The following is a 23,840-nucleotide window of genomic DNA, read 5'->3' as shown; positions in this document are numbered from 1 at the left end:
TTTGCCCTTGCTACTTCTGTTCTGGTTCCAGGAAATCTGAGTAGGGAACAGGCGGGCAGCTCAGGTGTACGTGTGTTCCTGGCTGCTGCCCTCTGAGGGAGCCCTTGCGCTCCAGGATGCCAGGGGGTGGAAGAGGAGAATGACTGTTGGGGACTGAAGGGAAAGGGGAGCAACCAGGCCCCTTGAGTTAGCTCTGGGGAGGCGGAGGGAAGGAGATGGGCAGGGGCAGGACTGTGTGGAAGGTCTTTATTTTGGAAAAGGTGTGCAGAAAAAATTCAACAAAATGTTGCTGTGAAAAGAGAAAACCCAATTTGAAGCATTAAAAACAACAACAACAAAATTCAAACCAATCAACCAGCTCAGAAGAGGGGAGGAGGTCAAGAAGGGGAGGAAGAGGCCCAGCCTGTCCGCAGACGGCCGGCCTCCGGCAGGCAAGGCCATTTCCCTGAGCACTTTGCAGAGGAAGACAGGGTGGTCGCAGGGCTGGAGGGGCAGTCCAGCCACAGACTCCCCTGCTGGAGCAGCCCAGGCCTGGGGGCCATGTCTGTCCCCAGCCTTGCCAGGCAAGTCGTACCGATCCTTCAGGAAGAAGGGTGGGGGTGACGGTTGACAGCGTCAGGGCTGTGTTCCAGGTTGGCTTCTGATCAGGGATAACGAGGCATCTGCTTTCAGGGCAACTGCTGAGCTAAGGGCTGACTGCCACACCAATATGTTCAAGGTCCAAGGAAGGCTTAGGCTGGAAGGTGAGGGAGAGAAGGGGAGAGTCAGCTGTTTCTGGCCCCTGGGTCATTAAAAGGACAGGTATATCCAGGGCTCTTCCCAGCCTCCACCCCTAAGCCCTCTTCCCAAGTGACCCCAGTGATGGTTCGGCTGAGATGCTCTTCTGGCCACACACAGGTGAGGGTCCCCGTGACCCAGGCCCCTGGCTTGCCCCGGAGGAATGAGGACGGAGGCCTGCCCAGCGGGGGCGCCAGTCCCTCATCCAAACCCGCTCCCCAAAAGCTCCTGTTTGGTTGGAGGACGGTCCTGTGGCTGTTGCCAGGCTGTTCTCCGGCACCACTCCTCTGCCACTCGTACCTTCAGAAGGCCCCTGCCCTCCCTGAGCGTAGTCTTTAGCCAGAGGGTGCTCTTTAGGCCTCTGGTCCCAGATGGGGGCATCGGGGCTGCCTTCTCCCCAGAGCTCCTGGGACTTTGGAGCAGCTTTCCAAGCTTCCCCAGTCCTAGGAAGGAAGAGCCTGTCCAATGTCGGCTGTCAGGCCTTAGGTCAGCAAATCTGCTCCTCCTTCCCCTGCAACAGGTCTAGGGGTAGGTGCTGGGGCAGGCCCCAGTCCCCTTGATCCAGCAGGTCCGGCGCGTGGAGCCCGGAGGTGGTGGGAGGGCACTCGCTCTCTGTCCCGACTCTGCCGGGATCCTGGCTGCTGCAAAGGGGCACTGATTCTAGTTCTGTCCCCTCCTCCTTGGCTTTTCGGCTTCGCTGGGGCCAGTGGCAGGATCCACTCCGGCAAACTGGGTGAGAGGCCACATTCCTCTGGCTCAAGTATACTTCCAGCATGTAGTAAATGGTCCAGAAGACGGTGAAACAGCCTATCAGCACCAGGGTCTGGGGGAAAGTCAAACACCTGTTCAGGTAGGGATGGCTTCCCAAAAGCCTACAGCCTTTCTCTGCCCCGAACAATGAGCTCAAGCCCCTCCTTCTAGGGGCCTCCTCTCTCATCACAACCCCGCTCCCCTTGTTCCCCTCAAGGAGTTAGCCCAGTAGAGTGAGGACTCAGGCCTTCCTGACTTCTCACTTTCCAAGTCGCCTTGAGTCCCCCACGGAGGACTAAATTCCCCGGGACATTCCTGCCCGCCTGCAGCTTGAGTCTCGGCCCTAGTACCTTGAGGGTGTTAGGGGTGATGGTGTAACCATCTTCCTCGGGAATTTTCAGCCCAGGAGGGCAGGGCAGAGTGAAGCCATCGTGCAGGTATTTTCCACTCATGGCACTTTCTAGAAGCCTGTGGAGGAGAAGGGAGTCAGGGACGGGCCCTACTCGGTTCCTCTACCATCTGCCTTGTACATCCTCCCGCCTTACAGATGCAGAAGTCCCATAGCAAGAAGGGGAGGGCTGCGCCGTGCGTTCCCAGGGAGGTGGAGCACCCTCAGTGGCCTCTGTCCCCTTACCCCACGAGTCCCCTTCCCTCTGATAAGTGCCTACCTTTGTCTGTCCCTGATGTCCACTGGACTCCACACAGAGCCATAGAGGGTCAGCTGCCACTGCCGGAGGATGCCGGCCTGGGACGTCTCATCTCCTAGAGCCACAAGTGGGGTAGCCCGTGAGCCGAGCCCGCTGGTGGCCACTCGAACAGCAGAGGCCCCGCCTGCCCCGCCCCCTAAAGGGACTCAGACCACAAGGGCGGGCCAGTGACCCCGGGGTTCTGCAGACGTGCCTCTGGGGGTGCCCCGCGGAACAGAAAGGGGGAAGGTGAGAGGTGGTACCCCAAAGCAGAGAAGTTTTGCCTCTTTCACATTTTGGGGCTTCAGCTGGGATTTTGCTGGGGGAAAAGAAAAAGTCCTCTGCTAAATTAAAAAAAGGTTTGAAAACCACCAGTCCAGTGATGAATCCCTAACTTGGCTGGAAGTTGGGGGAGTTGGGTTCAATTTCCAGTCTCTTCACTGAAATACTGCATGACCTCACACAAGTCACTTCAAACCTCTGGGTGGGCCTCAGTTTAAAAAAAATGGTGAAAATTAGTCCTGCCCTTACCTGCCTACCAGGGCTGGCCGGAAGATGGTTATATGTGAAAGAACTTGAAATGTGGTTTCAACAAGGAATTTTTGTTGCTATCCTGAGGAAAAATGGATCAGTCACTTCGCCAAGGAATATGAGAGGTAGTATAAATGAACAAGTTTAGGTATCAATGCCCACTTTTTGGATGGGGCATACTTCTTGGCATCTACCCTCTTGGTCCAAGGGCAACCCTATGTACTCCACCTGGGACACTTTCCGAGGGGACTCTGAGATCCAGAGGGACCGGATGACAACCATGAGAGACAGGGCCCTGCTGGAGGGACAGGCAGGCTTACCGACATCCCTGATGACGAGTCTGTAGGTCCCCCTCGCTCTTTCCCCCCAGCACCGCACAGTGGAGAAGGTCCAGTCGTTGAAGCCGTTGGGATCCCTGGGGCAAGGACAGAAGAAAGAGGGAGGGATGGAGCAGGGAACTGACCTTTTGCCCAGAGACATTTTCTTACTGGTGTAGCAGTTATCTGACCTACAGCCATCGGGAGGGGGGCCGGCTGTGAGGGTCCTCAAGTGCTGTCCCTTGCTCCTGGGATCTCAGGGGACGAGTACTTGTGTCATTGTGGTGTATGGGAAAAAGCAAGTGTGCCGAGAACACAGGCTTGGGAGTCCCATAGATCTAGGCTTACTGTTACTTTCCCAGGCACTTACTCGCTCTGTGGCTTGTTTCCTCATTTGTAAAAGGAGGTGACAAAGTCTACTCTGTATGGTTCTTGTAAGAATGAGAGAAAGCATATGTAAAATGCAGTGCTGAGCGTATTATAAGTGCTTGAACAAAGCATGTAATAAGTCAGGTGCCCACATCAGCTGGTGCCAAGGTAGCTCAGGACAATGCCAGTGTCCACTTCTGGAAAAGGCCCTTGTTGCAAAGAGAGCTCAGAAGGTGAGGGCACGTGTACGTACGAGTCCATGCTGCGGGGGGCGCCGATAAGGGACATCATGCCACTGGGGCAAAACAGCTTCAGTTCCAAGCTGCCGCGTCGTGGGTGAGTGATGGAGACTGTCACTGCCACGTGCTCCAGGGTCTTCAGCCCCGACATTTCCAGGTCCGTCCTGCTGACTGTGGGAAGTCAGGCTGGGCGACTGGGAAACCAGCCCCATCAACACTTCTGCCCTCACTTCACCCCAACAGACACAGAGGCACATACTCACCGAGGACACATACAAATGTCTACAGCAACCCTAAGTGGGGCCTAGCGGACACTGATAAATGGAAAGTCGCTGCTTTCAAGTTTACAACCTAATTTAGAGTCTAGTTGGGAAGACAGCATATCCCCAAGACACAATACAAGAACCAAATGGAGCAACTTCCATCATTCATTCATCCAAAGAATAATTTACAGAGGACCTCCTACAGTTAAGGCACCAAAACAGATGCCGGGAATATAAAGGTAAGTGGGACACGGTCTCTGCCTTCTTCTTTCAAGTGGAAAATGATATGGTATGAAGCATGTACATAACTGATGGTAGAACAGAGATGAGTCAGACAGGTTTAGGCACACAGCAGGGAGACACACTCTGCAGAAGGAAATGAACACAGACTGGTCGAGAGCGTTGGCAGAAGGCACTCTAGAAGGGGAAGTGGCATGTGTACAGGCAGAAGTGGAAATGAACAAGTTTCATATTGAAGGCAATACACAATTTTTAAAAAAAATCGACTGAAATGAATAAATTTCAAGGACATTTTGTTGAGCGAAAATAGCCAATACAAAAAAAGCATACATAGTAAATGATTTCATTTACATAATACTCATGAATAACAGAGCCATAGAGACAGAGAACGGTTAGTGGTTGCCGGGCGCTAGGGATGGGGCAGAGGGGATGGCTGTGCCCCTAAAGGGCTGACACAGAGTCTTGGGATGGTTTGGTTCTGGATCTTGGTTGTGATGGTGGTTACACAAGGCTACACGTGTGGCAAAACTGCACACACACACACACACACACACACACAGACACGTGCAAATACAAGTGCATGTCCAATCGGTGAAATCTGAATAATGTCATTCTCTTGGTTTGGATGTTGTCCCAGAATTGTTTGAGACATTAACATCAGGAGAAGGGTGCACAGGGCTTCCCTGAACATTGTTTTGCAACCTCCTGTGAATCTGTAAGTATTTCAAAATAAAAAGTTAAAAAAAAAAACAAAACAGCTACTGACGTAGAAGACTCAATTGGGAAATATTAAGCAATTAGGCTGCAATGAGAAATGAGTCTTTCTAAAGCAACTTTTCTTCCGCTAATTCATTCCAACAGGCAAAGCAGAGACCAACACCTTCATTTCACAGATGAAGCGGCTCAGAGAGTTGCTGAAAGTATGGGCAGGAGACCTAGGATGGGAAGGGCTTTAAAATTTTATTTTAAACAAGCAACTGAGAGCTATTACAGATTAATGAGCCAGGACAGGAGTGCTGAAGGAAGGTTACTCTTAACAGTTGAGGGTAGGCTGAATCGGAGAAGGAAGGAAAAAAGGGGGGCAGAAAGACCAGCTAAAATGCTACTGCCTCTTCTAGGGGTGAGGCATTGCGACCTCAGGGAACGATGAAGAAAGAGGAAAGGTAAGGCTCAGGGCTCCCAGTGACTCCCCGTCTGTCCTTCCTAGACTCTGTGCCTCCCGGCCTCCCGCTCAGCCCTCTCTCACTGCGCTCACGTCAGGGAAGAGGACCACCTCCCGTCATCCACTGCAACACCAGTGTTCACCAGGACTACCTACCCTGATGTCATCACTTCACATCCCTTTACCGCCTCACCTGCACAGACCTCCCTCCATCCCACGTCAGCACAGACTCCCACGGCCAGACCCCGGGCCTTGTCATCACCTGGGACTGCTTTGCTTACGAATGGTTTAGTAACTTCCATTGTGGGTTTTATTACATAAGCAGCACAAATTAATTGAAGACAAATCAGAAAAGTAGTTGGGCACAAATGAGAACAGAAAGGCTCCCGCAATTCTTGGTAACACGTTGGTTAAGCATCCTTCCAGACCTCTCTCTGGGCATGTCTGTGTGCAGGTGTGTCTCTTATTAACTCTGTCAACTCACGGAAGCCGATGTCCCACCTTCTCAGAACGTGACCTCCTGCCTCTCCACTTTCTCCCCTGCCTTCCTGGCCCCTTCATTTTCTTGCTCCTCAAGAGATGCATCAAGCTCCTTTCCTAACTGCCTAAGATCCCAGAGCCCATCCCTCCAACACTCTCTTATTTACACACTCAAGCTCCCTTTCCTTTCACAATAAGCCTCTGGCCAAAGCCCAACACCAGATCAGCCCGATTACACCTCTCGTTGGCTGGGTCTTCTTGCTTACGTCTTTCCTATGACAAAGGAAAGACAAACAAACCCTTTCTCAACTTTTCCCTTCCGCCTACTAGTGTTAAGAGCATGGGCTCTGGAGCCACCCGGCCTGGGTTCAAATCCCTCTCTGCCATTTGCTAGCTCTGAGAATTAGGTTACTTTCCTTCTCTGTGAGATGTCCCCATTATATTTCATGCCTTATCAATTTAAGGTACACTCTCTGTCTCCCACTTGCTGCTGTACCTGGGGTCCTGGGTTCTGGAGAATAAATTTCCCAGCTCCTGCCTGGATAACGAAGGGGCCGTCACCTGGCTACCAAGGATGGGACAAGACACCTGGGAGTCTACCTTTTAGTGGAGCCCTCACTTTAGTCTCATACCTCATCTCTGTCTTCTGCAGGACATGGGGCCTCCGAGTCCGGAGCCTCTGGGGGCTCTGGGGCATGAATGGGCTTGTTGTTAGTATCACCCTTGCAGGTATTGGGTTTGCAATTTTCTTAGCCCTGTTCACTTCTCCAGTCATTTTCCATCTTCCAAAAATGTGTTGAAATCTCTCATTTGCTGTGGTCTCCTCTCTCATTCTCTTTGTCCTTGTGCTTAGACCACTTTTATTCCTTTATTCTTACTTTGGTGAAGTTTTGGGAGAAAGCAGAGATAAAAGCATGTGTTCAATTTACCATCTGTAAACGGAATCCTTTTCCTGTTCCCGTGAATTGTTCAACCCACTGCAATCTAGCTCTTGCTCCCATGAATACACTGAAACACTGTGTTCTTAAAGTCACCATGGCCTCCTTGATAAACCAGGGACGCCCTCAGTCCTTGTCCACTTGCCCTTTCTCATTGAATTGCCCTAGATTCCCGTGACACCACCCTCCTGGTTCTTCTCCAACCTCTCAGGCATCTCTTCTCCATTCTCTTCTGAGGGCCCCCTTCCTCTCCACCCCTTTAATGTCAGGCTGTGTCCTAGGTCCTCGTTTATCCTTGTCTACCCCCCAACCCTAGTGATCTCATTCTTTCCCAGACCTTTTTCTTCCATTTTTAGGCTGGTGACTCCCAAACCATGGCCTCCAGTCTAGACCTTCAAACTTATTTATTCAACTGTTTTCTGGCTACCACCCCTAGATGTTGCACAGAAGCCTCAAACACAGCAGGGCCAAAATTCTCTTCCTCAGTCCCTCATACTCCGTGCCCTTGCCCAAACCTGTTCTTCCTCCTGCGTTCTTAATCTCATGTGATGGCATCACCATCTAACCAGTTATTCAAGCTAAAAACATATATATATACACACAAAAGATACACACACACACACACACATATATATACACACATATAAATATATACACACATTTATATATAAACTTGCACTATAGAAAATTTCAGACATATATAAAAATGGAGAGAATAGATGGTCTCAACACCTCACTTCAATAATTACCAATATATGGTCAATCTTGTTTCATCGATGACCCCCACTTCCTCCCCTTCCCAGATTCTTTTGACAGCATCCCCAGGCATTATATCATTGCATCAGTGAGGATTTTGCATGTATCTCTAAAAGGTAAGGCCCTGGGAATCTCTCTGACTGCTCTCCTTCTCCCTAACTGCCAACATCAATTGGTGACAGTTCACTTCAAAGGCTCCCCACGGACCCCAAGATAAAGGCCGAACTCCTTGCCATGGCAGACACAGTTCTACGTGGTCCTGCCAGCCCAGCTTCAGGTCTTCCTCTGCCCCTCACAAGCCATGCTCCAGCCACATCGCTCGACTTGCATTCCCTGAAGACACTACGGACTCTGCATGCGTTGCCCCTGCTTCCTGGATGTCCCTTCTTCGCTTCATCTCCTGACCAGTGTACCTGGTAGAACTCGGGTCAGCCACAGCTGCTCTGAGAACCCTCCTGTGTCTTCCCTGGTGGCAGGAGGCAACTGCGTCATCTGTATGGCAGTGCCTGTAACCCTGTGTTCCACCTGCAGGCAGGACTGTCTTCCCTCCCAGACTGTGAGCTCTTTGAGGGCAAGAATCATGCCTTATCTCTGAATCCCTAGAACTTAGTATAGTGCCTGGGATGGGGTAGGTCTCACATACTTGTAAAATGAGTGAGTCAATCAACCAAGAGACATACCAGAAAAATAAATGGAAGACTAAATTGCAGGGGAAGTCCTAGGGAGAGGCAAGGGATATAGACAGATGGAAAACTCCCAAGTTTCAAGTTTGGGGGCCCAGGGAATGGGGATGGCACTCACAGAACTGACAGCAGCTTGGAAAGAGAGCTGGTTTTTGAGAGGCGATAATGACATCTAAAACTGTGTACATTTTAAGTGTAGTGTATTGGTGGAAAAAATCAACAGCACACAGTGATTTAGGAATAGAAAGACGGAGGAAAATATTCCTGGCGTAGCTGGAGGGGAGCATTAACATGGCAGATACGGGGCTAACGGAGAGTAAGTGACATGCTGCAGACCACTACAGAACAGGATGGAATCCCAAAAGGGCCCGTGAGAGCTTGTCTGCGTTGGCAGGTGTGCAGAGCGGTGTGCTGCATACATGCCTGTCCCTGTTGGTGTGTACAGGGACTGGGGCAGCCACGCGTGTGAGAACACAAGAATTACATTGTTAGAGTTAAATGAGTCAGTATGTTACATGAGCTAATACTAAGAGCAGCACTTGGAACATAAAAAGCACTCAGGTCTTAGTCGATGATGGTCATCATTATTACTGTTTTGCCTTTGGCAAGTTGGGGTCTTTTTCAACTCCCCCACCGTAAGATCCTAGGGCTTTATTTGCTCATAATCTTATGGAAGCTACAAAAATCTCTACCCGCCAACCCCCTGCCAAGCTCACTGGTGACAGATCAGAGTAAGAGATGTTGATCTAGGAATCATTTGTGGAGAGCTGAAGCCACAAACACAGCTGCACAGTCGAGGAAGCAAACGCAGAGGGAGGATCAAGGATGTGGGATGAGCCTTTGAGGCACGGGTGGTTTGGGAGTAGTGAGAAGAGAGAACAAAAAGACTAAGTTCCTAGTATTTTCTTACGGTTTTTTGTATTTCTGTGGTATTGTAACTGACTATACTTCAATTAAAAAAAAAAAAAAAAGACCAAGTTCCCCAGGGCAGAGAATCCAGGAGGGGGCCATGCAAAGCAGGTCATGGCAGGCAGCTGGAGGAGGAGGGAGGCTGCCACACAGGCCCCGCTAGTCCGGTCAGACAAGGTCAGACAAGAAGGCAGAGAAGGATGAGCTGTGAGCTGGCCCTGGGTCTGACCAGGAAAGGGGCGCCGGGAGTGGTGAAGGAAATCTGTGGCCATGAAGGGTGGAGCGGGTGTGATACAGGTCAGCAATTGCTTTGGTTAATTCATTTGAAAAGGTGACTTACTGGCTGGAGGGTGGCAGGGACTTCAGTTTGCTTCCTAACAAGTGCTGGGGGGCTTTGAAGGCAGGAGGGTGAATCTGTGTGGAGGGAAAGCCCGAGCTGGAGGGGAAGATTTGGAGAAGTGAAGGAACTGGACTCAAGCAGAGGCAGGGGGAGGAGGGGGGAACCGGCATGTGGACTGCGAACCAGGATAGAGGGTAATTGCAAGCCACATTCAGGAATCTTCAGTAAATCCACACAGGCGCCCTTGTGTTTAGATATTCCCCCCAAAGCCTGCCCTCCCTCCTACCTTCTGGTAGAGATTTCAGACCCAGAGTCAGAGCTGAAGGAACCGGGGGGCCCCAATCCCCTTCCCCCTACATCTTCCTGCCAAAGGGGAGAAAAGACAAGCTGTCTTGCTCCAGAGCTGCCCCGCCCCAGAAGGTGGCTACCAGCCACACGTGGCTATTTACATTCAACTACAATAACAGAAAAATTTAGTTCCTCAGCCACACTAGCCGCGTGTTTAAGTCTTCAGTAGCCTCACGTGATGTGAGCAGCCCAGACAGAGAACATTTCCATCATCGTGGGAAGTTCTCTTGGACACCACGGCTCTGGAGTCTTAGTGGAATTTCACCTCCTCTTCCATCTCAGGATGTTCAACTCCCTCTGCCTTACAAAGAGTTCACTTTCCAGCCCTTGCACACTGAATTGCCCGGGTCTTGGTGGGAAAAGACTACCGCTTGGCTACAGGGGAAGAGGTTTCCTGACTGTCCGGGACTGAGCTGCTCAGCTCTGCATGAACTGGACATACTTCCTGGAGCCTCCAAGCACACCCACAAGCTTGGACATTCTGTTGTCTGCTCGGGGGTGAATGAAGTCACTACAGAGGGGAGCCACCTTTGCTGACCTCAGAAATCAGCAGTTCTGCTTACCGCCCTCCAAACCAATGAAGTTCCATCAGCAAAACTCCCTGAGTATCTACCCCCCTTTTCTCCATCCTACTCTCTCCACTATCCCATCTCCTGCCCTCCTCCGCCCAGGACAACCTGTCCTTCTTTCTCTTGCTTCCTAGTGACACACAGGCAGTTGCCAGATGCCTCTATACTGAGGGAGGTTTGTCCACATGCCGGGGAACATCCCTGGTTGGTGGGAAGCAGAGGATGGTGAAGCTGGAAAGGACCCTAACCCTATTCTAAGTCAATCCCCTTGTTGGATGGATGCGACTGTGGGTTACTCTGTTTCTCAAATGAGAGGAAGTAGCCCTAGATGGGAGGTCAAAGCTAAGAAGCATACTGTCTCCGAGACAGGCGAGCACAAAGCCCTGGGGTTCCTACTGAACTGCATTCCTGGGAATGTTCCTGCTCTCCTCTGCCTGGGCTGAGGCTTCATGCCCTTTCCAAGATAGCATTCCTTTTACGGAAAATGCAATGAACCGAGCCATGGATTTCCTTCCACGTAGAGGGAAACTGGGCAAGTGCTGGACATGGTTGGGGAGCGAGACAATGGAACTCTTCCCAGTGAAACCTCCGCCCAAGGGGAGCTGCCCGGACCTTCCCTTCCGAGATCCCATCTTTGGCCATTCCTCCTCTCGCCATTACTCTGGTTTGATTGCTTCCTAGGAGGATGGAAAAAGTGAAGACAAAGTTCCGTTTGGGTACAAAGCATGACATGCTTCAATCTTCACAAAAAAGTAGTGAATGACTCTGTTTGTTAAAACTCCTTGAGGGAAAAATTCCCCAAGGAACTGGTGGTAGAGAAAATTCTCCAGTGCGAACCCCGGGAAATCTGCAGACAGACAGTCCTCTATCACGATATCCCAGTCCGGCTGTCCTCTCCTCTGGGAAGGGGTTCAATCTCCCTGCTCAACATAAGACTGCATCTCTGACTGACAAGAGACAACCCTGGTGGCCCGGGTGCAGTGGAGGCGGGTGGAGGGGGGGCGACCACAGTCTAGGAAGCCCCCGTGGACTCCCCTGTCTTACCCCCAGCAGATCCCATCTGACCCTCTGTTTCGGGCAAGCCTGCAAACCAAAGGAAGAACCCCCCAACCCTTTTACATCATCCAAAGGCTACTGGGCTGAGAAGAATCGCCTGGCAAGTTCCTAGTGTGGAACTCAATGGAACATCCTTCAGCTCTCGCCTGTCTCCCAGTCCCAGTCCCAGTCCCGGCCCTCCCGCCAGCCTTTCTAATCGGTTGCTCGGCAGCAACTTCCCACCACCAGCAACTCGGGAGAAAGGTCTTGTTTAAGCAGCCAGGGGGCCAGCCAACTCAGAAGCAGCAACATGTCCTAAAATGGTCAAAGAAAACTCCACAGGTTTGGCTGGAGCTCAGCTCCTAAAGGAAGGGGGTAGGACCTGGCAGGGAGGATGAGTCTAACTTCTCCATCACCCCGCCCCAAACCTCAGGCCCAGGATTAACCCCCTTTCTGCTGACTACTTACCATTCCACAGGACCTCCAGGGGGCGGGCAGACAGCGGGACAGCCCTGTTCTCTTTCAACACGGGGCTGACGTAGGACACTAAGTAAGGGACTGACGTCCAGACCTGTTAAAGGAAGGGGTGGGCGAATGAACCAACAAGACAGATCTTACACACACACTCTCATCACTTGATCTTTAGGAACCAGCCCTTTCTACTTCTCGCCTCCTCATCATCTTCTCTCAGTCCTGAGGCTTCTGCTGACACCCTGGAGGCTTCTGCTGACACCCTGGAGTGCTCACTATGGCACCAAATCAAGGCACCAGAGGAAATGCTGTGTCCAGGGTGGCAGAGGAGAAACAGAGCACCCAAGGGGCCCACACAGGACTCAGGCCCACTTACTCTCCACCAGTAGTTTAGAAACTTTAACTATAGTGCTGAACCTGCTTTTTCATTTGTAAAATGGCTCTCAGACGACATCAACATTCATTAAGCACTGACAATGTCACAGGCTCTGTCATTCAGCCCCAACTCTCGGTCACCGCATGCAGGACCCCCTCTCCCTGTTCACCTTGGCTGCGTTAACGAGTCTCCAAGCATTGAGCAGGCCGAACCCGTGCTGGTGGCTGTGGCTGAAGCCCGCCTCATTGGTGATCCAATCAGCACGGCGGTCCTCGTACTGAGAGGACAGAGGTCCTGGTTAGCCCCTGGGATTTTAGGTTTCCCTGCTCGCCCTGCTGACGGATCCCGTCCAGACTCTCCCACCAAGGCTGCTAGGAATGGATTCCCCAAGGAAAGTTGGACAAAGGGTCAAAGTCCCGTGATATCCCATCGCTGCCTCTACACCGGGAGCCTGGCTGGAGCGCTCCTTTGCAGGTAAAATGGTGGCAGCAGAACGGGGACAAACGAATTTAGGTCTGTGGTCTTGATGGGGTCCCCACATCTGTTCCACACACATGTAACTCTGGGAGGGATTTGGCCCCTAAGGTTTGGGACCTCTAGAATCTGAAGCCTCCTGATACTTGCAAGTCCTTATAATCAAAGCTCTGGGGTAGGCGGGGCCAGGCCGTTTGTCCTGCGAGGATCTCACCTGGGTGGCCGTGAAGACGATGATGTGCTGGACGTCACGCCACGTGAGGCAGGGCCGCACCTGTAGCATCAGGGCTATCATGCCCGCTGCCAGAGGGGCTGCAGCGGAGGTCCCTGTGTGGCCCTCCGTGCAGCCTGTGCCCTTCTGAAGGTCCCAGTCTGTGGTCACCTGGGAAATGGGATGGAGTGGAGGGGGACTGAGTTAGAGACTGAGTTCCCAGGTGCCATGGAGAGAGGGGGCGCAGGACCGGGCCTCAGAACCAGCCTCTGGGCGGGAGGGGAGGGGAGCCCTTCCATTGCGAGAGACCAGAGCGAGGCCTGCTGGCAGGTCAGGATGAAGGAGATCCTTCATCCTTCCAGGCCTCAAAAGAGAATCTCTGGAGAAGTGAGAAAGGGGGAATAAAAATGAAAGTGTTACAGATGAGGGTCTGGTTGTAGGGGGAAAGGGGATGGAGGCAGGGGAGAGGCCCCATGTGTGGAGGACAGTTTCCTGATTCCCGCTCCTCTGATGACCCCTTACCAAATTCTCTACCCACCTCCCCAGCCCCCAACCCTCCAACCCCTACAGCCTTTCAAGACAGAGGAAGTGGCTGGGGAGCCCCTGGGCCCCAGCTGGAGCTGGGACAACAGTGACGGCACCATTCAAGGAAATCCAAGTTGGCAGCTCAGCGATAGGGGCTGGAGTGACATCAGTGTGAATAAAGGGAGTGTGTTCCCAGGGAAAGGAAACTGCCCCCTTGCCCACCCGTGGGCTCGGCATGGGCCTAGCAACGTCTACACTGCCTGCCCCACCTGCGCTGATCGACAGGCCAAGAGGCCTCCCTGCTCTGGGCCTGGTGCCTTGGGGTGGTTTCCTCCAGTCCCCTTCTCTACCTGTGGTCCTGAGTTGGGAGGTGACAGTGGGGGTGGGGCGTTGCCTGGAGACACACATGGCATCTGTCTGGCACCAAGTTCTTTTCATGTTCTAATCAACCCTGGAGCCACAGACGGTTTAGCTGAGGAGGGCTCTCCCTACATCGGCTCCACGATGTGGCACTCCGGGTCTAGCACGCAGTGCCAATGTGAAGACCAGAAAATCTTTTACTTCCAAACTTCTCTCCTGGGTCAGAGACGAGGGTGCTAACTTCTGCCAAGAGCTACCCTTCCTCCCTTTTCCTGACTGTTTGCCTTCCAGCTGTTGCAGCAGTTGCCAAGAGATGTCATTTTCACTCAGACACCACGCACTCACAGAAGAGGAGGGGAAAGCACTCCAGGCTGTAGTCTCAATGAGAGTGGGAAGCCTGGTCTCTGCCAGGGAGCAGATTGGTTTTTTCCTGTTAAGGAAACAGCCTCACAGTGACAGTCTAGTGTGTAGCTGTGAGGCCTGTGAACTTGCCTAGAGTGGCAGGAGCCCCTGGGCAGCCACAGGAAAGGGCAGGGAAGGGCCCGGGGTGAGCGCGTTCCCTAGGATTCTGCTCGGACAGTCCCTGCTCGTCCTCCCGACCAGCCTGGCCTGGGGTAGGGGTGGTGCCCTCTGCACCCAGACCCCCCACCAGCTGAGCAAAGCCTCTTGCCCTTTTAGTCCACTCCCTTTTCCCTTCTCCCGGGGTTGGGGGTGGGGTGGGCTGGGGTCATCTGGCACAGAACCTGGGAACACTGTGTTGACCAGCAGTCATTTAGTGGCAAAACAAAATCTCAGTTTTGGAAAATGAATTTGACCCCGAGGAAGACAAAGCAGCCTAATTCCCAATGGCCCCAGAGAGACCTCCCAACCCTGGGCCACTGGAGAAATCCGACACTGCCTGGCTCCGGCCCAGCTCTTCCCGAGAGCCCCCTGTGCCCAGATCACAGGCGTGGACACAGGCAGGGAGCTCTAGGACGAGGGTCCAGGGACCTGGCTTGAACCTGCCGGGATGGAGCTGGGCCAGCCGGGTGTCGGCGCTGGACCCTGAATTCTTTCACAGGTTCCCACAGCCTGAGAAGCTCCACTCCCCGCCCCAACCTCTCGTTTGCTGTGGCTCCAGTTCCAGCTCCAAGAAAGAGCTGTCTCTCGGGCTGGCTGAGACATTCCTGACTCCTTTTCCCGCCCATTCTGTGAGGACAACCACTAGCTTTACTCCCAAGGATGAAAGAACATGACCAGAACTCACAGTATTTACATAAGGGCTGCAAAGCAATAGAATGATGATCTTTTTTTTAAGCCCACAGAAATTAGCCAAAGCTCCCATTCTACCAAAGGAAGGCATTTCAAAGAAGTTTTTTTAATCAATGGGATGCTTGGTAATTTCTATACCACTATGTTTGTAAGTTAAAAATTTAAAGATAAAAACCACTGACACAGATTTAGAGTCCTCAGCTCCATCCTTCCAACAGCTGCACACCCTTAGGGGCACAGACCTGCTAGGGAAGAGAAGCCTGTGGGTGGGGGCAGGGAGTGGGGACCAGGGGGACACTCACAATGCTCCGGAGCATCTTGTCCCCACCACTGAAGGTGACTGCCAGCATGGAGGCGCACTCCTCCGCATAGAAAGGCATCCGTCCCTCCTCGTCCACAGCACCTGGGGGCAGAGTCAGGGACATGGGAGCTGAGATAAGGGCCTGATGACATTAGAGTCATCTTTGAGTTATCATCTGGGAGGTTGTCCTGAATTGAAGAAATGATCTCAGTGGCCCAAGTGCCTCAGAGGGCCCACATCCTCACCTGAACAGGCCACCTCAAATGGCAGAGGGTATTCTGTGCCCTAAGACTATACTTTCAATGGGCTCCAGGCTGAAACTGGGGGCATTCGGCCTCAGTACCGACTCATTCACTCACACGTGCGTCTTCCTCAGCCCTTATCACTGACCTACTGTGAGTCACACGCTTGAGGCACTGGGGCCATGGGAAGAGGCCACAGTCCTGATCTCAAGGAGCCTACAGACAAGGGAGGAAGTTGGGTAAGTGAACAAATACAACTGGGCTGGTCAGAGCTACGGTGGGGAGCACAGGAGAAGGGCATTTAATTTAGGCCGGTCAGGGGGGTGGGTCAGGGAAGGCTTCAAGGAGGAGGGAGGTGACCCATGGATGGTAAGGAGGTACAGAGCAGAGGTCTAACCACCTGTGGGCGTTTTTGGCCGGGGTGGGGGGTATCTCCAGAGGATGGGTTGAACATGCTCCCAGGTAAGGGGGTCTTGAGATCCTCTGAGAGCAGGGCAGAGCCTCAAGAGGAGAGATTATGCACACACACTTAGATAGACACTGGGAAGCAGGGGGCACACCCAGACACATGGGCCCCTCACCTCTGAGTGACACACACACCCAGAGACACGGTCCCCTCATGACTGAGTGACACACACACACCCAGACACTGAGTCTCTCTCTCTCTCTCACACACACAATTTCACAGGTGCAGGCGCACGCGCAGTGGGACACAGCCGCTACCTATGGTGACGGTGTAGATGGAGTTGGCGTAGCCGTCATAGTTGCAGTTGTCGTTGTGCTGGCCCCCATTGCCACTGGCGACCACAAAGATGCTCCCAAAGCCCTGGCGGCCAGCAATCACCCCATGTTGCAAGGCAGCCTGAGGAGCAAAAACGCCCGGGTCCGTTAAGGAGCTCATAGGAAGACCCCGACCATCCTGCCAGCCGCCCTCACCTCCCTTTCTAGAAGGAAAAGAAAAATGGGCTCAAAGACACGGGGCATGGGACACAGAGATTTAAAGGTGGACACCAGAGCGGGAGGAAGCTTTCAGTGGAACAACTGTTGGCCAGATGTGCTCTGCTATCAGAGAGGGTGGAGCCGGAAACGGGGAGCCCAGCACAAAACAAAAGCAAACAATCTCAAAGCACTGGTGCACTTCTAAGAATGTGTCCCCCGCACTCCCACCCCAAGTTAGAAGTGCTCGTCCCCAAAGGAGGTGGTAAGGCCACGTGGCGCAGGTCTGGCACTGCGGATGGAGGTGGGCCGGGAGCAGCTGTAGGAACTGAATGAAGAGGGCGTCTTAGGTCTCCAAAGCCTCTGTGTGGTTCCCAGTTACCTTCCCAAGCTGATGGGGACCGTCCACTGTCTTTCCATCGTCATCTGGTCCCCAGCTGTTGGGAGATACCCAGTGGGAAGAGCCAGAGCCAGGCCGTGGTTGCCCACCCAGACTCCCCAGTCTTAGCGGCTGCCCCTCCGCCTGGGCGTTTCTCCTCCTCCCCAGGGCGCCAGCACAGGACTCCCTCAATTAAAGCACACAGGGGTCAAAGGTCTGGCCCTCACTCCAAAGCGGAAAACGGAAGTACGTGCTAAGGTTCTTTTCCTTGGAAACTTTCCCAGTTTAGGGCTACTTCACTTTCCCCATAAAAACCCTTTCTCAGGTCCCAGGGGGCAGGGGACAGTACATACTGGTAGAGAGGGTTGGGAGGCCACCCTTCTCCCAATTAGGGAACTAACACTAGGCCTGAAGGCAGAGCACCTGCGAAGAAGTATGCAATCTGTGTAAGCTCTCAGGTCTGAGGAGTTCTCTATTCTTCCTCTAAAAGGAAAAGTACACTGTGGATGAGGTCATGGACTGACAGGAGATACTGGTTGGAGAAGAACGGGAACCATCAATGCTGTGGGGGCGGCCCAACCTCAGTTCCTCCTTATCACCAGCCCCTCCCCGCCATAACCATAGCCTGAATCTGCAGGAGCATTTCTATGTGGGGGGTGGTGGGGATCGGTGGTGGGTATTCAGCTCAGCTGTGGTTGGAGAGGAATGCCCACTTTCTTCCAGAACCTTGAGTTTAATAACTCAAATAAATAAATATGAGGCAGGATGGAGCACTTCTCATGTGGCGACCTGATCACTGGGGTGATGTGGGGCTTAAGACTGAGAACCCAGTGGCTGGGGTCTGAAGAGATGAGGGCAGTGGACTTACAGCCTCTCCCTGCGGGGACCTGCCCGAGTCAGCCCACCTTGCTGTTCTCTGGTTGCAGGATGCGCCCAGCGCCCCGGCCTCTCACCTTGTTCCTGGCTCTGTCTCACCTGCAGCTGTAGATGTCATTGATCTGATAGTGCTTGTTGAATGCCACGGCCTCCATGCTGTCTGTGAGGGGTCCATCCAGTACCCGGATACCTAGGCAGTGAAGGCCACACCAGCTCCTCAATAAGGCTGCTCCCTAGACAGGCAGCTGGGTGGTGGGGGCCTGTGTGGAGACTTACTATTCCCTCTAAGTGCTCTTGGATGTTTTTTGAATTTTTATACCATGGGCACGTACATCTCCAGAAATTTTTTTTTAATGTAGTGTTAAATCTTAGACTTTAAGGATCATGGGGTAGAGTGGGAAGAGGCACAGGATAGAATGCAGGGATCCCAGGTTCCCACCTTAAGTGCATCCTTAACCATAAAACACTGTTGTGCTGCTAGACACATGGAGGGTGTTCAATAGATGGCACTCACTACCATTACCACTCCCGTGGACGCCCACTCTCACCCTCTAAAATGGGTGGGTCACACCCTGGTCATCACACAGGGATAAACGGAGCTTTCAGAAGGGAGCTGGGCCCTGAAGGTTTCTGGCTCGCTCTGTAGCCCCATTTCCAGAGAGGGCTGCTGACCTCTGCTGGTGTATAAGAAAAACACAGCCACCCCAGTCCAACCTCACAAGTGTAGGACACCCAGGCAGTGAAGGCCATACCAGCTTTTATGAGTGTTTATGAGGAATCACAGGGAGGGCATCCCCATTTGTTTCCTTCACCTTCCGCCTTGATGGACAAAAACCAAGAGGCAAAGGAGCCCTAGAACCACTGCCAGCAGGGACCAGAGCTGCTCAGCTCTCTTGGAAGGATGGAGAGCAGACAGTGACCATCAGAAGGGCTGGGAGACATGGAAACTGGGAGAGGAGCCTCCAGAGACAGGGGGTCAAGGAAGGAGGGCAGCTGAGGAGGCAAGTGGTAAATTACGAAGATACAGAGTGGGGAGGGTAGATCTCAGTGGTAGAGGGCATGCTTAGCATGCACGAGGTTCTGGGTTCAATCCCTAGTACCTCCGTTAAAATAAAATAAATAAATAAAGTTGATTACCCCCCCACCCCCCAAAAAAACCTCAACACAGAGACAACACCGATAAGCAAAAGGAGCAGAGAAGGAAGACTCAACACAGGATGTGTCTGTGAGGCTGGCTTGGAAGGTACCTGCTATGCGGCTCCCGAACGCCACCCCCACGGCACAGAAGCTGTTGTTGGGCACAGCAGCGATCTCTCCGGCGCACCGCGTGCCGTGGTGGTTGCCGTTCTCCACGTCTGGGTGGGGCATGGGGTCGGGGTCATTGGAGTTGAGGTCATAGCTGCCCTCGGGACTCTGAAACATTGCAGGGGTGGAGTGACAAGTGGTCACTCACCGGTTACAAGGGGTCAGGTCTTGGAGCTCAGGGAGAGCAGGGAGCTGGGGGTTTGGGGCTCGGAGCCAGCACAGCAGGCCACGTGGGCCATGAGACAGGAAGACGGGACACACTGGGGCCGAACTGGGGAGTGCTATGGCTCTCCACAAACCTCTCTCTGGGCCATTACAGAAATGTGCTTGGGAAAGCTGGAAAAAAGGGGATTGAGAGCTACCTGAAGGCCAGGCTTTAGAGAGCGGAAGGTGCTCAGAACTTGTTTGGAGAGGGAAGTCGCTGGCATGGGCCACTCCTTACTCCCCAGGACAGGGAGTGGCAGCAGGAACCAGGAAGTGTCGCTCAGGACACTCTCCCCTGCTGAGCTGGAGCCACTTTCTGCATCTTAACTGCCAGGCTGGAACACTGGCTGGGGACTAGGAGCAGGTGAAGACTCCCCCACCTCGCAGGCCCTTTTGTTTGGCCCAGTGGCCTCAAAGAAAGGGGACGAGTCTGAGGCAATGTCAGGGCCCAGGTAAAGACAAGCAGGCGGGGCAGGTTGCCCCAGGGCTGCTCACATAGTTGGGCGCGATGTCCTGGATGGTGTGCTCCACGCCGTCGTCCACTACAACCACAGTCACCCCTCGCCCGGTTACGTTGCGCTCCCACACACCCGTCACGTTGATGTCCCTGCCGGGGCTCCGCCGGTTATTCTGTAAGAGAAACAGGGTTCAGAATTATTCTCCGAGCCTTGGGAATCCAGTGATGCACAGCACAGCCCACAGAGGGACAAGTTATAGCGAGTAGCCCCTTTCCATTCTTGGCTGCCATCAAGGAGCCAGAGATAGGTTGTGGACTAGCAGGTGGAAGTGGAGTCAGAGCCAAGGAGAGACAGGTGAGAGCTTTGCCACAATGTAGGTCTTCAGGAAAGCTTGGCATTGTTCACAGGCAAAAAAGGGGAAATGATGTCTAGGGTTAAGGGTCGGACAGTACAATTCTCGTGCCATATACTACATATTTTATGAACATTATATACTATAACGCTAGTAGTTAACTCACAAAGTGTTTCCCACGCATCAGGTACAATGTATATTTCATTTAACCACAACCATTAAAAATGTCCATTTTACAGAGGGGGAAACTGAGGCACAGAGAGGTTAAGCAGCTCACCTAAAGGCACATGCTGGTAAGTGGCAGGCAGCCCAGGCAGCCTGCCCCAGCACCTACCCCCTGACAATGCAGTCTGCTGGCTCTCTAGGAGTGAGCACAGGGGAGAGGGGCGTAGAGTCGAGGATGAAGCCCACCACTGAACCCCTACAAATGTCTCCTCAAGCAAAGGATGGGGGTTACTGGAGTCACGCAGACAAAAGCCCACCAAAGCACGGGACGCCCCCGACCTAGCTATCTGAAGCGGGAAGCTGCAGGGCTGGACTCACCAGGTGCCACTGCTGTGGGTACTTGGGGTCATTGAAGTGGACGCTGCGCTTGGTCCGCTTGAGCAGCCTCTGCTCTGAGTGCCAGCGCACAGCTTCATGCCTGGCCAGCACAGCCTCCACCTGCTGCCGGAGGGCTGCTACCTGCCGGGCCTGCTGGTGCCCAGCAGGCTGGACCAAAAGGTAGTGCCCATGGAGCTCCCCGATGCGTCCCGCATTCATCAGCCCTGCTGCCTGGGCCAGAGCATCTGCCCGCTGCTCCAGCGCCTCTTCCTCCCCTTCGCCTTTGGGGCCGTCCAGATGCACAGCCCAGCTTAGCCCCCCTGGACCCTGGGCCCTGGGCCCACCTGCCCCAACCAGGCCCATAACCCAGGGAAGCAGTAAGAAGAGCCCGGCTAACTCCAGCCAGAGGCAAGCGGGCAGGCCCAGGGGGGCATCCGAATGCGGCACTTTCTGCCTCCCCTTCGGCATCAGAGCAGTAGGCTGTAGATGGAGAGAAAGGACATCAGAGATAAGAGTGCTGATAATTGCAGAAATCCGAGAGGGAAACTGAGTATCTATGTATTACACCTGGAAACCCTTAATCCACACCTTTTAAATCATTAAACATTTGATTCTCTCTTTTTATTTACATTTATCCCCAGGGATAAGCCCCTAGTGGGGAGTGTGGGCCCGCATTAACCCCAGTGGCTACCTCGATAGCATGCTTATCACAAGATAATCAAGCAGCAGGTCCAGCTGCTAACAGGCACCACACTGCTCTTCCCCATGGTGGCCCAGAAAAGGGCTCAAAGGTCTCATCACTCCTGAAAACTCCTGGCAGAGTCACGACATTTCTTTAGAAGAGACCCTCCTCCTTTATTTAGAGGGGACAGAAAACTTCCCCCAGATGACTTCTCAGTCCCACTGTCCTGAAGATTAACTCCCTCACTGTGGAGCCTCATTCCCACCTGGTCTTTGAGTGAGGTCGAGTTCCTGGATTGGCTAACCACCTCATGCTCATTTTGTGCAAATGGAGAAAGGGCATCACTCTCCCTGTGAACAGCGCTGACTCCAAGCACAGATGGCAGACCTGTAGGCCCAAGAAAAGAAACGTGTCTTTCCAAAGCCAGGGGAGCAAGCAGAGGCTAGCCATAAACTCCAGGACCTGTGACCAAAGAAACTGCCAATGATCAAGTATCATTTCCAAGAATCTCAAAGAGGTCATAGACTGGGACTGAACTGAAACAGTAAGGCCAAATCAGTACGAAACCCAGAAACCCTCCTTCTTTGCTTAACCATCACGCCACCACCCTCTTTTCTTTTCATTGGATGTCTAGAAGAGGGCTTGAACTCTTACCAAAAACCCCTCTTGAAAGTACTGTGTCCCAGAAATCCAAGTGGTAGTTAACTTCCTGATTTCTGTATCTCTGAAGGATGCCAGGGGAAATAAGGGTAGGCGGGAGGCAGGGGAAATGGGGAAAATCAGAGAATGCAAACAAAACTGAACAGGCGGCCAATGAGCACCCTGGGGAGAAGGAATGAATGCAAAGCAGCACAAAGGGCTACCCTTAGTCACTAGCTCAGCAAGTTGGCTTAGAAGCGAGGGCTCAAGCTCCAAACCTGGGACTGCCACCCATGGTTTGACAGAAGGCCAGTTGAGAACTGGTGGGCATCTGTGGGGACAGAGACAGGTGAATGGGAACACCTGTGTACCCATAGGCTGCCGGGCTCCTTCAGAAGCATCTGCTCTCTATGGGGCTCACCCTGAGGCAGAGCTTAGTACCCACACACATACCCAAATGGGTCAGTCTCAACACATTACAGAAACGTGGGTATTCTATCTAAGTCTCTTTGGTAAAGGAGAAGGGAACTTCCACCACCTAATACTTCCCTCCAAAAAGCTGCATTTCACATCTCTTTTTTCCTTTTAGGTTCCCAGGCAAATTCCTGCCTGCCCTCCAGCAGCCTCCACTGTCCCAAGATATTCAGGTGTCTTTCCCAGTCTACATACTTTACTAAGCAAAAGAAAATCTCGTTAGATAGCCTGAGAGTGACCTAAGTAGGCAGGCTCATTCAGTCTCAGTAGATCCCATAGATTTCCGGAAGAGAGAAGAAAGCTGACCACCTCTTCCTCCATTCCCCCTGGCAGAGCAGTACTTCACCTCCATCCCCACCCCAGGCTTCTGGGAAGGGAAACTTAAACCCTCTGAAAGCAGATCTCAACTTCACCCAACTGCTAGGCGTGTCTTTACAGCTCTTAGGTGTCAAGAGAGAAAAGGAATGATACGGGCAGCCCAGAGTCCAAGATTCTGCTCCCAAGAGACTGTCCTCGCAACCTCTACACCCAGTTCCTAGAAACCAGGTTGCGTGCAGCGGTCAAGTTTCATTGATTTCCTCCACCCTGGCCTCGACTGCCCCGTAAAATGTGCCCCTCTCCTAAGAAGACCCTTACTACCTTGGAATCCACGACCCCGGGACTCCGTCTCCCTGGACTCCCCCACGCCGGGACCGAAGGCGCCGTCTGGGCAGCTCCCTCATCCTCAGACATCGGCTGCGCCCAGTTCTAGACCACCCGACTTCCAATGCCCCACCCCCACCGAGTTCCCAACTCACCGGCCCGGCCGCAGCTGCTGCCGCCGCCTCCCTGCGGAAACTCGCGGCTTCCCGGGAGCCGGAGGAGCCAGTGACAGTAGCATCACTTCCGCTCGGCGGCGCAGCCAATCAGCGGCGGGTCCCCGGCCAGGCGGACCGGCCGGGAGCCACCAGCGCTAGGGAGCAGGCTCCTTTGGGCATCCTCCACCGACAGAGCAGCGTGCGGGTGTGGTGGGCGCTCCTCGGCGGGCCCCACCGCCCCGAATTCTCGTGGCATCTTCAAGAGGGGCCCTCTCCATAGGGACCGTCCTCTCCTTCAAGGCGTCCTCTGGAAAAGGCATCTCGGTTGCGACCTTTAAAAACACCTCGTTCCTCTTCTCTCTCTAATCGCCATGACCCTGACTTTCCCTGTAACCTTCCTAGGGAGGGTCTTCCCCCCACCAGGTCTCCTTCCTTCTTCCCGTCGCATCTACCTGGGTCCCTGCGCTGGGAGAGAGTCCACTAGTATCTTGGGGATTTCCGCAGCGTCCGCGTCCCCGCGACCGTGCCGGCTCCGGCCGCCAGAGGGCGCCGTCGGGGGCGGCGCGGTGCCACTGCGGCCTCTCCTCCCTGG

At 53.3% G+C, this 23,840-nt stretch overlaps 1 protein-coding gene across 2 annotated transcripts; it reads right to left on the bottom strand.

Annotated features, from left to right (window-relative positions):
• Positions 1 to 232: 232 nt before the first annotated feature.
• PCSK7 (proprotein convertase subtilisin/kexin type 7) lies at positions 233 to 23,373 on the bottom strand. Of its 2 annotated transcripts, none has more exons than XM_072953964.1 (17): positions 23,249 to 23,373; positions 21,604 to 21,725; positions 20,657 to 21,136; positions 19,799 to 19,933; positions 19,042 to 19,207; positions 17,894 to 17,984; positions 16,922 to 16,976; positions 16,327 to 16,465; positions 15,363 to 15,463; positions 12,928 to 13,095; positions 12,409 to 12,516; positions 11,861 to 11,963; positions 3,684 to 3,840; positions 3,065 to 3,159; positions 2,196 to 2,289; positions 1,878 to 1,995; positions 233 to 1,600 (listed from the first exon to the last, which is right to left on the bottom strand). In XM_072953964.1, exons 3-17 carry the CDS (start codon positions 21,122 to 21,124, stop codon positions 1,265 to 1,267), a joined length of 2,334 nt encoding a protein of 777 aa, XP_072810065.1. In that variant the 5' UTR covers positions 21,125 to 21,136; positions 21,604 to 21,725; positions 23,249 to 23,373; the 3' UTR covers positions 233 to 1,264. The 2 variants fall into 2 exon arrangements, 1 of the variants encoding a protein (XP_072810065.1); XR_012066629.1 differs by lacking the exon at positions 233 to 1,600 and adding an exon at positions 2,745 to 2,826 and having other exon boundaries at positions 1,953 to 1,995.
• Between the last annotated feature and the right edge of the window lie 467 nt (positions 23,374 to 23,840).

This window comes from Vicugna pacos, chromosome 33 (assembly GCF_048564905.1).
Source record: "Vicugna pacos chromosome 33, VicPac4, whole genome shotgun sequence".
In the NCBI taxonomy this organism is placed as follows: Eukaryota; Metazoa; Chordata; class Mammalia; order Artiodactyla; family Camelidae; genus Vicugna; species Vicugna pacos.
Note: the sequence above shows the minus strand (reverse complement) of the source record. Positions and strands in the feature narration are given on the sequence as shown.

What these genes read in the sequence shown, in the direction of transcription:
- PCSK7 (XM_072953964.1), bottom strand. Translation starts at nt 21,124, where the DNA reads ATGCCGAAGGGGAGGCAGAAAGTGCCGCATTCGGATGCCCCCCTGGGC. An exon ending in CATCTACACCGTCACCATAG is followed by an intron (nt 15,464 to 16,326) that starts GTAGCGGCTGTG and finishes CTCTGCCCCCAG; the next exon opens with GTGCTGTGGACGAGGAGGGA. An exon ending in ACTCGTCATCAGGGATGTCG is followed by an intron (nt 2,290 to 3,064) that starts GTAAGCCTGCCT and finishes TTGTGGCTCTAG; the next exon opens with GAGATGAGACGTCCCAGGCC.